A 16,604-nucleotide genomic window follows, 5' to 3' on the forward strand; every position below is an offset into this window, starting at 1 on the left:
TAGGCATTAAGACCAGCTATGTTTTTTATCAGCTTTATAAAATCAAAAGGAAAAAATCTAAAATCATTCAAACCAGTAGCTGATGTGCATGTCTTTTGAAGATGCAACAATAAATTTAAACTTCCTGCATACAATTTTAAGGTGGTGTTTTCCTTTTTCTCCTAATATTTCCAGAAACTGTCACTTTGAGCCTGTCTACTTAAACACATTTTAATAAAAAAAACTACTCTAAAAAAAAAATTCACCAATAGGTATGATGCTATGATCTGAAGCATAAAGTAATTCTACTAATATTACAATTAAAAGTTGTTTTTCCAAATGAAGTCTCAAGTTAAACTTGAGAGTCTTACTAAAAAATAAAAGAAAAAGAGAACAGTATACAAGATTCAACTTCAAATACAATGACTGGATAGATGACAAGGAAGCAGCAATGGTTCAAAGGCTGGCACAGAATGACATCTGACGGCTGAGTTCAGATCTACTAACTGTCGGGCCAGCTAGCCACAACCACAATAGCCATGGAGGTGGTGCACTCTCTGAGATGGGCCACACTGTTCAAATGAGCCATTCTGAATATCTTAATAGCTAACAGACATTACATAAAAGCTGGGGTACTGGATTTTCGATGGTGAAATGAAGCAATACGTCTACTAAGGACATATCGTTATTACCCGGTGTTGTCCATGTAGGTTCAGGGCTTTTAGAAATTTTAGGTGTAATTGTTCCAGCACTTGTGGTTCTTTCTGGTGATGGAAAGGAAAAAAAATACTGAAATATCCTAGAGACAATAAAAAGATATCCTCTAAAGAGGAACTAAATGACCCATTTAAAATCCTGCCATATTTAGTAGTCAAAGTATACAATGAGTAAAAGTTTTGAGGAAGAATTTTTAAACTGTCACAGCAGTATACATCATACAAAATTACATTTATCTTATAATGGAATAAGCAAAGCCCAGTTGGTAAAGCATGATTCTGAGTACATTGTTTGACAATGAAGAATTGACCTCCAGGGTTAATAAGCATCTGTACCACCCAAACTCTGTGCTATAATACATGTTATTCCCTTCTCCTTTTCTTCTAAATCCTACATGTATTTTGGGGTCTGCATCTTCAACTCTTTCTTTCTTGGAGCACTTACACAAATATTATAGTCTCAGAAATAAGTTATGTAAACGTATGTTGTGCTGTCATTTTTATGTTTTATCTTCTCAAAGTTATAATCTATTTGAAAACCAAAGTCATGTCCTCTCTAACTCAGCCATTGCCCTGGTGAAAAAATTGGAAACAGAGTAGGTATCAAAAAAAATAAGAACCATCACCCTCATGAACATTATAATAAACATGCACACCAACAAACGAATTACATGTATCACCCTGTATTGCTATGAGTTGGACTTGTTTCTAGGTTTTTACCAAAATTCACATGCAAAAATATAATTATCAGTAAACCCCTTTTGGAGACATTTGAGTTTTGTTATTTTGCATCATTAATTATTCATCTTTAGTTAATCTCAAATTTTGTAAAGAAACTAACCTATAAAATATATCCTTTTCTTTTCTTGAGATAGGGTTTTGCTCTGTTGCCCAGGCTTGAGTGCAGTGGTGCCATTATAGCCCACTGCAGCCTCAAATGTCTGGGCTCAAGCAGTATACCATGTCTGGCTAGTTTTTTAAACGTTTTGCAGAGATGGGGTCTCACTATCTTGCTCAGGCTGGTTTCAAACTCCTGGCCTCAAGTAATCTTCCTGCCTTGGCCTCCCAAAATGCTGGAGTTGCAGGTGTGAGCCACTGCGCCTGGCTATCCTTCTTACTATAAGATGATGGACATCGTCTATCTGGCATTACATATCACACAAGGATAAAGAGACATTTACCAGGTTTGGTTCTTGGTGGTTTGGGCCAGGGGCGTCGTTTAGGTGTAGAAGGGATAGATGTAGTTTGCTGGGGAGCTGAAAGAAGATTTAATATCGTTTTGATAAATGATATTTTTCAGGGGTCAATCAGGTTGTGCCTATAAATTTGCAAACCTCAAGTACAAGAACTGCTTTATATTTCCTTGTATCCCTAGAATGCCCAGTACACCTTGTTTTATACATAGTTGGTGCTCAATAAACAAGCAGTGACTGGGACAAAAGGTATAAAATTTCTACATGAGAATTGAAGATATGCATTGTTCAGTTCAATGTGTCAGAAGTGAGCACCCTTGAGGCATTTCAGAACACAAGGTACAATTAAGAACTCAAAAGGATGACATTGAATAGCAGGAGAGAAGCACAAATAATGGACATTTGGAACTACTTTTTTGTTGTTGAGACAGAGTCTCACTCTGTTGCCCAGGCTGGAGTGCGTGGTGCAACCTTGGCTCACTGTAACCTCGGTTTCCCAAGTTCAAGCAATTCTTGTGCCTCAGTCTCCTGAGTAGCTGGGACTACAGGCGTGCACCACCACGCCCAACTAATTTTTGTATTTTTACTAGAGATGGGGTTTCACCATGTTGACCATGCCGGTCTTGAACTCCCGTAGTCTGCCTGCCTTGACTTCCCAAACTGCTGGGAGGTGTGAGGCAACACCAGCCGCCCAGACACCACACCTGTAGGTGTGAGGCACCACATCCAGTCCAGAACTTTAATTCTGTAGTTCTTTACTATCCCCACCAAGAGTTAATGAACTTTGCTATTTCAATAATTTTCCATTATAAAATGTAGGTTGCGCTACCTCTCTTTACCCATCTTTCTTCAACTTGTCCAGGACTGCAAAGCCTACTGGGTGCTCCCTATACTTAGACTACTTTGGGTAAAGTACTTTGATCAAATGGTACCTAGGTGTGCTAAGTAGAAGGAATGTATTTTGAAATAATTATCTATAATTCTGCTGCTATTTTCCAGCTGGCAAAGTTGAAAGAAGAGTTGGAAGGAAACAATTCCTCAAAATACACAGACATCAGGATTGTGAAAATTCTTTTAGGACAATCATAAGGCTAAGTGTGATAGATAAGTCAGATTCTTTGAAGAATTTCATGGTAGAGACTGGAGGGAAATATTTCGCAAAAACAAACAAAAGAAAAACAAAATTCTGAAATGACCAACATGACTTGTCACATTACCTGTTTCGTCAATGCATATAACTACATAAATGTCACTAGTTACCAGGTGTTGTAGGCTGCATTGCTGGACTGGTCAAGATTTCCAGTTTTTGAGGAACAAATGGTGTTTCTCTTGGAGCTGAAAGCACAAACACCCCATCCCATCAAATAATCCCAGTTAAAATGAGGTATTTGAAGAATTTTAACATGCTTTTAGATGGTATAAAGCACATGCCACAAGTACATGATTAAAGATGAAAAATGCATGTAGTCTTGAAAGCTAGTGAATACAATTCTGATTGAAAGTAGGGAAAAGGCTGGAATGATGCTTGTTCAGTAGGTGACTTCAGGCAGACTTGATGCATGGAAGTAAAGTGACACAGGCCACAAACACGTGAGGTGAGATGGTGCAGGTGATGACGTCCATGCAGTTTTCAAAGCTGTCACAACTAAAAGGATAGGGAAAATATTATCTATTACAGCTCAAAAAAAATAAAATAGAGCCCTAAATGGAACATAAAAGATGACTGTATGTAAAAATATAGAGATGTGAATATTAAGAAATAGGATAGACAAATGATTAGATGTGATGGAATGAAATTGTCATTTGGAAGAAAGGCATTCACATGAATTTTTTTGATGGAAAATAAAGCATGATTTTTCTGTTAAAAACATTACCCAGTGTTGCCCTTGGCTGTTCAAGAGTTCTAGAAGTTTTAGGTGGGACAGAATCCAGAATACGATCACTTGTTGCTGTTGGAATAAATGTCAACATTTATAAAAGCAGTAGAAGGCCCCAGGAATAAAATACAAATTCGTGAGTAATAAATTATGCCCCATATGAGGGAAAATATCAAGAATACTTGAGGGATTGCTGGCCCACATTTTAAAACTAGTGATACATTAGGAGTTGAAGATGAGCTCACTTTAAAAAACATACACACTTTAAATATTAGAAACCATGATTAAACAGTGTTTTATACATTCAACTGGTTTTCAATGGGTTTTTCTGGTTTCTTCCATTTTGTTTCATAAATGCTAACTGAACCCACCACTGACATTCTATTTCATTGTTTCATTTTCTGCCCTTTAAAATTATTCATATTTACCATGACACAAATAATGTTATACATACAAAAAATATTAGACATATATCTATACCTGGCAGAAACCAGTCTTACTCCCTTTGAATCTCCTACAGACAGTGCCTAGTTTAGTAGGTGTTTGATAAACATTTGCTGAAAGGAGCTGTCGGACTGAGGTAACTCACTATAGATGGGTCAGTAATATTAATGCCAAATATTAGACCCAATTGAACTGCTACAGTCAAACGAATTACGTGACTGTTCTACAGCAAGATTTCTCACGCTAGCACTATTGACAATTAGGGTCAAATAATCTGTGCTGTGGGAGGCTACCCCATGTACTGCAGGGGTTCAGCAGAACCCCCGATCTCTACCCACTAGATGCTAGTAGTGCTTCCCCAAGTTGTGACAATCAAAAATGTCTCAACATTAGCAAATATGCTGGGGAAGGGATGGGAGTAATGAGAACTACTGCTCTGGACAAAACCCTCTATCAACTCAAAGACCTTTTTATGATGATTCTGAACCATACAGTGATAAGCTATTACCTTACTTTTCCTCAGTGGCAACCAAATCTCTCTGCATCTCCCTTATGTGACAGAGCTTATTTACTGAGAGATGTAAAGAACTAATCACTCCATGGGAGGAGTGGGTAAAACACATCCCCCTGACACAGGTGGAAATTTCTCCCATGCAGATCTCCAGAGCGCACAGTTTTCCACTCTGCGAAAAACTAAAGGAAGAACCACCAAGTGTTGGAACACCTGGGATCCAAAGACAGAATTGAGAGGCCAGGTATACCTGTGTAGGACTCTGATATCTCAGGCTCATCTGATGTTGTAGGGCTTGAGAAAACATCGTAAGTTGCTTTAAAAAAAAAAAAAAAAAGACAAAACAAGAGAGGTTAATTTTGGTTAAATTTGATTAATTTAGAAAGATTGCATGACATGTTGTAATGCTGGTTGAAGGACAGTTTTATGTAGGTGCCGGTGCATTTTGGCTCCAGGCTGCCAGCCTTGTCACTAACATGTAAGCAATTACCAAAACTCGTCTTGCAGGATTTTATATAGTGAGCCCTGATGCTGGCCTCCAGGGTGATGAGAACACAGTACTATATATTTATAATCATGCATTGCCAGCTGTAAATCAAAGAGCTGCAAAGAGTATAAACATAAATAAAGTCAGATGGCAGTTTGGGGAGAGATTTCTAAAGAAGGAAACAGCAGTCCCATTGAGGTGATTTGCCCAAAGTCTTTCTAGACTAAGCAATAGTAAAAATTTAGTAAAAGTTACTGTTAAGCTTAGTAAAAGTTACTGTTATAATATCTTATGTTTGGATAGCACTTCATAGTTTGCAGACTTTCTCATACATCAACTTATTGAACCTTCTTAACATCCCTGAGAAAGAGATGAGGTAGGCAGTAGCCCCACTTTCTAGATAACGAGAGGTTATCTCCATTTTCTAGATAATGAAGTTGAGGTTTATAGCATGAAGACATCTGCCAGTGGTCACACACTGAAATTGTCCTATCCAGTGTATTTTCCTCTCCTTCAGCAGGACCAGGAACAGCAGGGCTAACACCAGGATTCTCTTTTGGCACCATCCCCTCCTGACATGTTACCTAGAGGCAGCTTTCTGTACTTCTCCATGGAGCCATGAGCCTTTCTTGAGTTTGGGTGCATTTAAAGATAAATTTTCTATTCTATATGAGGGAAAGTAGGATGAGCTTAAACATAAAGATTGAATTATTTTAATATGGGGATAATTTTCATGTTCACATAAGAGTTGAACCTGCAAGCAAAAACAGCATAACAAAGTGTTCTCTTTCACATACAAAGAGCTGTTACTATGGTCACAAGGAATATAGAGAATGCATGAATTATTATGAGGTAGATGTTGCTTTTCTTGCTCATTCAAAATGGCAGCACAGAAATCAAGAAAAAGGGAGTTCACAGGAAGACGTAGTCATTGGGGTCACTTGTAATTCACTGGCAATTTAATGATTTTGAACCATTGCTGGTTGAAGCTGTAAGAAAGATAATATCAGACCATGTGACATCCTCTGAAAGTAGACAGCATTTATATTGTACTACATACTAAAGAGGCAGGAAACATTGCAATGTGTGAAGATGAATCTACTGTTTCACAAAATCCTCAAAAATAGCAAGAATATTGAGTTAAAAATATGCACACATTCTGAGAATGCATCTATTATACTGTAATGTCAAGTTTTCTTTAGCCTTGTTGTAATTTTAAAAGGTCAGATACGAATGACTAAGTTTTTTAAAGATCAAAAGTGCCAGTAATTTCTGACATGCTTACTTTCAGCCAATTTCAAGTCATGGATCTAGCAAGACCAGCTCTATCGCCTACAAAATAATAAAAACTTTGCCAACTTGTATTTAATCCTCTCACACTAGGTAAGAAAATATGAGTTAATGGCTTATTTATTTCTATTGTTGCTTTTGAAAAATGTTATGGCTGTCTTTGTTATCCTAACTCCTAAAGTTCCCTTCCATCTAGTGACATTGGACCAATTTTCCTACAGTTTGTATTTATGATATTTACTCAATTTTTTAAACTTATTTTTCATATTTACAATTTCTTTTTAATCAGGAAGCTCCAAGCCAGGCATCCATCTCCCCTCGTTATTCCCATAAGGCACTTACTGGGGAAAGAAGCCCTTCTTCCATCATCCTCTGGCAATTGTGGCTCCAATGGGGAAGTTCCCAATTTTCAGGGATCCCTTAACTTCTAAACATTTTATCAAATACACTTAAGACAAAAATAAGACATTTGCCAGCATACTTTGTTTTTAGTATTTCTATTTCTGTAGCTTCCAAGAGTAGGAAAGAAAAAGAGTGCTAAAAAGGCACATATGCCACTAAAAGTTTTATGTTGTTTCGTCAGCTTTAAGCAGCATACCACACCTCGTTTCATTTATGAGTTAAACAAGATCTTTTGATTCAGAAGTAAAGAGATTGCCTGGGCGTGGTGGCTCATGTCTGTAATCCAAACACTTTGGGAGGCCAAGGTGGGTGACTCTCTTGAGGTCAGGAGTTCGAGACCAGCCTGGCCAGGAGAGTGAAACCCTGTCTCCACTTAAAAAAAAAATACAAAAATTAGCCAGGCTTGGGGTGGCGGGTACCTGTGGTCCCAGCTACTCAGGATATCTTGAGAATATCTTGAACCTGGGAGGCAGAGGCTGCAGTGAGCCAAGATCACGCCACTGCACTCCAGCCTGCACGACAGCAAATCCATCTCAATAATAACAAAAAAGTAAAGAGATGCCAGGGGGAGAGTACAGTGTTGAAATAGAGTTCTTTGAAAAGCTCTCTAAAAATCAACAGCTCTTGATATCTTTATAAAACCCTTCTAGATACATGCCTATACCAGAGAAAAATTCATGAAATTGTTAGGCCTGGTTTCTAAAAGCTACACTAGCTATAAAATTGATAAGTAGTCAAGTGTTAAGGGTGAACCTTTCTGTATGGTAGCCTGTAAATTGTCATGCATTATTACTTAGAGGCAAACTTCTATCACTATGCTTATCATAGTGGGTGAAATGCTACAGCTAATATGACATTAAGCAGTATTCCTGATTTTGCATTCACAGAACATACATGGGACCAAAAGTTGTAGGTTAAATCTAATGTAACAAATAAAATAGATAATTCAATTCACAGGTTATAAAAGGCAATATTAGTTTATTTCAAAAAATAGTAATGACTTACAATCATGATAACTAAGTTATACTTTCAGATTTTCCAGAGGAAAAAATAATATGAAATAACATGCACTACCATTTTCTCTATACCTTCTTAAAACTACTTTCTTAAATTAGGTTTTGATTTTATTTTTTCTCAAGATGGAGTTTTGCTCTGTCACCCAGGCTAGAGTAAAATGGCACGATCTCAGCTCACTGTAACCTCCGCCTCCCAGGTTCAAGCGATTCTCCTGCCTCAGCCTCCTGAGTAGCTGCGATTACATGTGTGTGCCACCACGCCTGGCTAATTTTTTGTATTTTCAGTAGAGACAGGGTTTCACCATGTTGGCCAGGTTGGTCTCGAACTCCTGGCCTCATGATCCACCCACCTTGGCCTCCCCAGGTGCTGGGATTACAGGCATGAGCCACTGTGCCCAGTCCTAAATTATGTTTTGTTGATAATACATTTTAGTTTTACTTTGAAAAACTGACTAGATGCAAAGTCCCCAGTAAAAATGCCCTGATATTGCTCTGGAAAACGCAAGCCATTTCAAATGATCAAGACTTTATCTTACTCAAATTCTCTGAATATTAGTAACTATGTGAAAACTTCCTTTTTGACATTAACTCTTAGACAAAAGACCTCACTAATGGAGAAATTGTACCTATCATGCTCATTATGCTCCTCAAGACTTACTTACTCCAGAAACTGGTGCATGGTGGATACTCAGCAGAATTAATCTGCAAAATGTCCATAACAATAAATAATAACAGTGAGTTTGACGGTTGGGTAGCTTAAGCTCTTAGTAAGGATAACTTTCTGGCTTCGTTTGGAGAATAAATGAAAACATGTCCTTTAATTATGTTATGATGTGCAAGTGTGTGCATACAAATCTCTTCCTCTACTACACAAATACCTGGCATACACTTGTGTAGACATACCCTGTCATGGAAATGGAATTCTAAAAAAATATATGAAGGAGCAATGAGAAAATACAGCAAGTAGCTAGAGAACAAAAACAATACCACACACAGAGTTCTCAGTACCACTTAAATACATTGATAATGCTTTCTTCAGTTAGTGGAAAAACAAAATACCTTTCTAGTTGGCCTTGAAATTTGTGAAAATATTGCCTGCAAGAAAATATTCATTAAAATGTTCATGAAATAAAATTAAAGGCTAAAGATATAAATCTCTTCAAAGCCACAGTGAATCTACAAACCATCTGCTATACCTGAAATCTGTTTTCCTGTTCTCAAACCATCAACACCACTACCCACTCCTTCGTTTTCTCCTCTTTTGAGCTCAATCCAGTTGGGTGGGCCAGATCTGTGCTAAAATCAACACCTTACAGGGCAGACAGATGATAAATGAGCATATCCTTATGTGTTTACTTCTTTTTAACCACTCTTAACAAACCGCCTGCTGCCAAAACTTTCTAACCATTCCACTACTCCTTGGGCATGCTTATGGCTGCAGCTTTCAAGCCTTGAAATGATACATAGGGCTCAATACATATGCAATTTACTCTAGTTCTACAAAGTACCGTAAGAATTTAACACTGAAAATAATTAGTGGTGACCTCCTAAAGGAAGCTCGCAAAGAAAAATCTGATGGTAGAACTGAAGCTGACCATGCTTGGTCCTCTCCATCAAAGAAACTCTCTGCAAGATAACTGTATATGGTTCAAGAGGATATTATACCAGAAGCAGCAGCAGCTTAGTAACAAGTAACAGTAAAGCTGGAGCAACATTTGGTTTTTCTGGACACTTGGGAGAACAGGCAGGAGGATTTCCTAAGGATGAAAATAAACACTTCAAATTAATGGGTTTGCAACCATTGTCTTCATTTGCTTTTGAAACTCTCCTGGTACTCAATGATGGTCTTTTAAGGTTATGATTAAGTAAATTAAGGAGGCTTAACAGTCATGGCATTATCAAACTAGAAACAAAAAGCTCATTTCCACGTAACTCCCCAACCCATATTAAGTCTTTAGAAGTCATGCACTCGCCCATCTGTGGGATGTTAAATACATGGCATTTATGCTGCTTCTCCTGCCCTGGTGCCCCAGAAAACACAGCAAGTTGATGGTGGCATTATTTTGTTCATTGATCCAAGAAGGACCTCAGAGCCCAGTTTATGGAGTGATTCATGCTGCCACCGTAACTGAAGAGAGAGACTATGTAATATGATTTACCATCCTTGCCACAGGGGTAAGAGGTCATTAGGCTATTCCCAAGGGGTGGCACGACCTCTGAGTAAATACTGCATGTCTTTTCCATTCTCGAACATTTTTTTACAAGTGAAATGAAGACCCATAGATCATTTGGTATGATTGTATATATATGAGCTTAGAGTTTTTTTTCTTCTCTCCTCCTCCTTTATCTTTTATTAAATAATTTAAAAGCAGAATTGCTATTATTGATTATATGTAGCAATTCAGGAAGTTGGGATAAACAGTATGATGTGAAGGGGTGGCAGCCAATGCAATATTTCATTGTATTACGAAAATGAAAACAAGGCACCCCTTTATATATTGTGCATTATATTAAGTAACTTATACATTATTTCTAAGATGTAACCACCTGGTGAAAAATTTATACCTCATTTCCATTTTATAGACGGAACAAGTTATTTAACTGGGAGTTGAGCTGGTTATTAACCTAGCTCTGTCTCACCTTTGAGCTCACATTTGCGATCACGTTCACAATGAGAATAAGCTTCAGGGACTGGCTGGCCTCTCGCAGATCATGTGATGTTTCTTATATACCATATCTGGAAGGCACATGGCCCCAGTAATAACATTTAATTTCCTCAGTTGTAAAAGCTGTTTTCAAATTTTCAGAGCAAGCTATAGGTCATTGCTTTACTTTTAACTTGGAGTGGTTTCTTGAATAAAAGATTAGGAAAGAAATGAATGAGCCTCATTTTTCCCCCTCTAACCCATTCAGAGTTAAGTTCCTCTTGTATCACTTTAAGATAAAAGACAATAATTCTGCCAGTTTCTAGGGACTTTGGAAGTCTCAATATGATGGTAGATAATAGTCCCTTGAATCTCCTAGAAGAAAATTGCTATGCAAACAGAAATTATTGTATTCCAGTAGAGAAATAATCCAACAAGCAGGTGCACATACATGCACATGCACAATTCATCTGAATGGAAGATACTGAGAACTTTTCTAGAGCTTGCTCCTTAACAGCACTGAGATTATAGTTAACTGGCTACTTTCCAATAAAACATGAAACCAATTTTATTGCATCATCAGAAAGATAGACTTTTCATGAAATACTCTCACAAGCAGCTAAATTCTAAAGTGTGGCCAACTTCCTTTAGGTACTAAATTTATAAATAATTTTATATTATGATATATAATTAGAGAAGATTTTCATGATTACCTTTATATATTTTAAGGAAAGTGAGATTTGCCAAGGGAATCAAAATCAATCAATTTCACTTCAACATACTTTATAGAAGGTTTAATGCAAAATACAATTCCAAATAATGAAATCACAAAATGCAGCACTAATGACAGATCAGGACACATAGACTGAAAGCAGGAAGAATATATTTGATGACTACACATCTCAGATTTCCTGGGATATTCCAGACTTCAAATATTCTGTCCCTGAGTTGCCAAAAACTATTGAAATGACCCAGGAATTTCAGTATTCAGTGTGCAAGTTAGAATTTTCATAGAGTCTTTATATCCAAGAATGGTACAGAAATCTTTTTGAGTATACATATTCTGATTTTCTGACACAGAATATGTTGAAAACGAATCCAGAAAACAGTAAAGCAAAATAAACTTTACAAAAAGTTCGATAAATCTCATTTGACGGTTGATAAAGAGAAAAGCAGCAGCCCCTGGCGTCCAGGAGCTGGTCTGGTACCCACAGGTAGGCTGTGGTGTTTCTCCTGTTGAACATCAACAATTCCAAAGGACACCAGTATCAGACAAGACCACTCTGTGATCCCGATGGATCAAGACAAAAACAAGACCAGTGTGTAATTATGTGGCACACAGACAAAAACATGAGCATCACTCAAAGCACCAACATTACCCTCCCCGCCTTCTGGCTAATACGAGTAGATGTGGCTTCTCAACCAGTCACAGCTTTAGCTTCCCTCTGCTGGTCTTGCCTTCTAATTAAGAATTATGAAGACATTCAATCACAGAGTTACTCCCACTTTCTGAATGCATCCAATTCAGAGCAAAGTTTTACTGCCTTGGACCCTTCCCTCCATCATTTAACACAGGAAAAACTCTTACAATAAGTCTTCTCTATCATCTTCTAAGAGATTCCCCCAGTTCATCATGGTCTGTGTTCTCCATCATTGTAATAAGTAAACAGATATAAATTTGTTCAACTACAAGTGTGTTCTGCTGGTCTTTGACTGAAAGGAACTGATATAGTAAATATAGATGCATCATACGCCAACAGAGAAAACAGAATGTGCTCATTTGGCTGTAATAATGTCATTAATATCAGCTAAAAATACTAGGTTGGTACAAATGTAATTGTGGTTTTTGCTCAAAACCATTAGAAGTGATGGCAAAAACCGCAATTATGTTTGCACCAACCTATACAATGTTCCTTCAAAAGATACTGCAACTAAAAATGGGATTCAGGGTCTTGTGGACCACCATTTAAACACTATCTCTACCTGTCTCTTGTCTCAGTTCTCAAAATAGTTGCTTTAGGAAGCTGTGTGAGTAATTGGAAAATAAAATACCTATTATGTATGTTGAAACTAAATGGGAAATAGAGTGTTAGTACACATGTAAATTTGCACAAAATCAAAAGAAACAAAGGCTGAAATAAAAGGCCTATATAAATATACCACTCTTTAAATCACAGATAATACATGTGTTATAAAATTTTAATTTGAAAGCTAACATAAGTTAGGAAGATGCCACAGAACACTCACACTAGAAATGGAAGTGTTGCACATTAGCAGAAACAAGAGATACTTAACTACCCACTTTGAAAAATCGATCTTGTATCGATTTGAGGTCCATGGTGCTATAACTGACTACACCCAATGATTCTTACCAGCACCATGTAAAAACATTATAGACTACATTGATAAGGTAGTACTTCTCAAACTTTAATGTTCAATACAAAAATTAGCCAGGCATGGTGGCAGGTGCCTGTAATCTCAGCTACTCAGGGGGCTGAGGCAGGAGAATCGTTTGAACTCACGAGGCAAAGGTTGCAGTGAGCCGAGATCGCACCATTGCACTCCAGCCTGGGTGACAAGAGCAAACTCCATCTCAAAAAACAAAAACAAAAATTTTAATGTTCATATTGCCTGGGCATCTTGTCGGAAAGCAGATCTTGTTTCAATAGATCTAGAGTGGAGCCCAGGTTCTGCCTTTTCAACAAGTTCCTGGGTGATGCCAAATGCTGTTGGACTGAGGATCATGCTAAGCAGCAAAGACATAAAAATTAACTGTAATAAGGCAGGATGGGAAGTTTCTAGGGCTAATGTTAATATGTGCAATCACATACTGTACTGTTATTACAGTTTATGACAAGTCTCAATTCTTTGTCTAGAGAGGTTGGGAGTTCTCAGTTGGAATTTCACTGGCAACCAAAGGTTGCCCTGGCAGTAGTGAAGCAGCTGAATAAAGAGTCAGTTTCCTGCTGCATTAGCCGCTGCTCATACTCCATCATCAGGGCAAAACCAGAATATGCCTTTTTTGAATTAAAGGCAAAAGAAACCTTTTCTTTATTGGCATTTCCTATATCATCTATTTTCGTCTCATTGTAACTCTGCAACCTTCACGTCCCAACATATTCTCCCTACTCCCCAATGCTTGGTTCAACTCAAGTCTTTCTATATAATTCATATGCCAGGCATTAAAGTCTCAAAAATGGTTTTCTTGATGTTTTGGTTAGTTTGCTCTTGAATATTCATAGAAACCAAACACTAGATGTTGCTTAAACCCAAAAGAACCCCATGTTCCCCATGTTCTAACCCAAAAGCTAAAAGATGAAAAGGATCTAAAAGTTTATCTAGTCCCAAAATCCCCAAAGGCACTTGGCTCAGGTGATCTTGAAGGATGTGGGAGTCACAGCCAGGGCTGTCACAGTGCAGCAGGTTAAACCATCACATACGCCCCTAGACTAGTTGTTGCATCATAATTACAATGCAGCTGCACCTGGGTGATGGCTACCGGAACCAGAGGCTCAGTGTGAAATTCAACTCAAAACCCAGATTTTAGACCCAGGTGACCTGGATTCCTAAAGGGGTTTTGGCACCCACCTTAGTTAACTGCACTCGAATTTTAAAGTCAGTGAACTAGGAAAACCAAGACTTAGATACAGCTTGAGGATTCTCTGGATAAGTGAACAACCACGGCCAACTTTCAAGTGTGTTCCCACTTAACGAAACTAGGGGCGACTATAATAGACATAGTCCCTTAATTTGACCTCATCTTCTATCTTTTACTAATATCTGAGCCCATTACACATACTAGAGAAATGATAATTTCACCAAGATCTATGAGGGCTCATGCTCATCCTTTCTCAAACCCAGTCCTCTGCTGGACTCTGGAGAACACCACAAAATGTTGCTGCATTTAAGTTCATTACATGAAACATCCAACTTCATTATACACTATATGATCTGTACCCCAAATAAAGTCAAAACAACTAGAAGATTTTCAAAAATTAAAATACAAACAAGCAAACAAAAATTAAAATACAAAAAAACAAAAATCATGGAAGTAATCATAAAAGATGGTGTCTGAGGTCTTCTTATAATTCTTATATGCTGAATACACTCTTTGAGTTGACTGCTAGGCATCAAAAGATGTACAGAATTTTTTAAAAGAGAAAAATTTTTTTTGTAAAAGAAACATAATCAATTTTAGCGGTGGAACACAAGAATTCTCAACGGGAAAAATAAAGCCAATTGCTACAGTTTGCAAAAGAGGAAACCAATACCTTCCGAAAGTAGAGAAAAGTAGCCATCATATGGTTATTAGGAGAGTGAGGCCTGGAACCAAGGTCTATTATTAACTGCAAGGACCTGTGGTCTCTCTTACACATCACGCTGTACTTACACATTTTAGAACTTAGTATACTATCTTCACATAGTAAGCTCTTAAATGTTTATTTATTTTGCCCAAAAGCAGCAAATATTCCCTGCAAGAGAATATGAAACTCATATTGTTAAATCAGACCCCCGCTGATGCTTCTTATTTTGGTAGTGCTTTCATGTCACTAAAGAGATCTTTATTAATGAGCCAGTTCATAGTTCATGTTCTGGCCACATTTCTAAGATATTATATCCAGAAATTAGAACAAGTATCTTTAAAACATTCAAAACCATTTTGCTTTTGTAATGGGGAAAAATGAGATTCATCTCAGTATCAACAAATGTATTATAGGTTTTCCATTTATTACAAAGCACACTGATAATCAATTAAGGAACCCACAAAAATAAAAACAGTAAGTTACTCAATATTCCTTCTTATAATCGATTTTTTAAGAAAAGGATGTAATTACCAGTTTGAGGCTGCAGAACTTTGGAGTCTTCTGATGTTTTAGCTGTAGGCACAATCCATGGCTTTTCACTTGAAGCTATATTGAAAAGAAATGGAATTTGCTGAAGATTTTTTTTTTTTTTGGAGGAGAACAAGACAGAAATAGGTTGCTGGTATGGTTAAGTGGCTACCAGAAGCCTACAATATACTAATACAATAAAAAGTCATTATATATCAGTAAGAAATCAGTACGTATCCATCCAGAGAACATTTGATTAGTGGTCAGAGAGAGACCAGAGTTTGGTGCAGACTGTCAACATCTTTAAGGACAAAAAGCTAAGTGGATTATGTGGAATTAAAACTGATGGATTTTACTGAATTTGTTGAAAATCCAAACAAATAGATTTATTTTAAAAAAAATCAAATCAACTACTTGTTTGCCTATCAGTTTGTGAGGTTTGCAGAAATAAGATGCAGTAAATGTGTCCTGCAGAATTAAAGCAATCACCACCCACAGCCTTAATATTTAATTTAAGGTACCCTTATTACCCAATGTGCCCCCAGGTTTCTCAAAAGGGAAGGGTGTTTTTGCCTCGGGAAATTCTGGAAGCCTTTTTGGAGCTGTAATGAAACACATAAGGAAAGTTAGATGACCTGAGGTGCAAGTAACAAAGATTTTTAAAATGTTAAGCTTGAAAAACAAAAGCAAACACGAAAAGGCAAAAGAGACCATTAGTAGTATTTCTTAAATCTCTGTTTCAATGTTGAATAACGTAATAAAATTTCTTTTTCAATTTTTTATAGTTAAGTGACTAAATTTAAGCTACTGTATTTGGAATCTTTTTTCCACCCTTATTAAACCAGTTTCCTGATTTCTTCAGCGATGTTTATGTGTGTTCTTAAATATATTTCATTTAAATTTAAATCAAGCCAACACATATGAACTAGAAAATGTCCATTTGAAAACTTTTAAAAATAGAATTTCGGTAACCACGTGGCTTTATATGTAAGCTCCTCCCTCATCTATTTTTTTTTTTTTTTGAGATGGAGTCTCGCTCTGTCGCCCAGGTTGCAGTGCATGGCATGATCTTGGCTCACTGCAACCTCCACCTCCTGGGTTCAAGCTATTCTCCTGTCTCAGCCTCCTGAGTAGCTGGGATTACAGGCACGTGCCACCACGCCCAGCTAATTTTTGTATTTTTAGTAGAGACAGGGTTTCACCATGTTGGCC

At 37.3% G+C, this 16,604-nt stretch overlaps 1 protein-coding gene across 1 annotated transcript in view; it reads right to left on the reverse strand.

The window, feature by feature from the left end:
• The window catches only part of LOC105504673 (target of Nesh-SH3-like), a 119,856-nt gene that overhangs the window by 99,312 nt on the left and 3,940 nt on the right, over positions 1-16,604 (reverse strand). The window contains exons 3-8 of the mRNA XM_011932176.1: positions 15,396-15,470; positions 4,971-5,036; positions 3,763-3,837; positions 3,149-3,223; positions 1,877-1,951; positions 672-743 (exon numbers count right to left, since the gene is read on the reverse strand). Of these exons, the coding sequence (XP_011787566.1) occupies positions 672-743; positions 1,877-1,951; positions 3,149-3,167 (166 nt within the window). The 5' untranslated portion in view covers positions 3,168-3,223; positions 3,763-3,837; positions 4,971-5,036; positions 15,396-15,470. The remainder of the gene's footprint in view (positions 1-671; positions 744-1,876; positions 1,952-3,148; positions 3,224-3,762; positions 3,838-4,970; positions 5,037-15,395; positions 15,471-16,604) is intronic.

This window comes from Colobus angolensis, unplaced genomic scaffold (assembly GCF_000951035.1).
Source record: "Colobus angolensis palliatus isolate OR3802 unplaced genomic scaffold, Cang.pa_1.0 Scaffold947, whole genome shotgun sequence".
NCBI classification, from domain to species: domain Eukaryota; kingdom Metazoa; phylum Chordata; class Mammalia; order Primates; family Cercopithecidae; genus Colobus; species Colobus angolensis.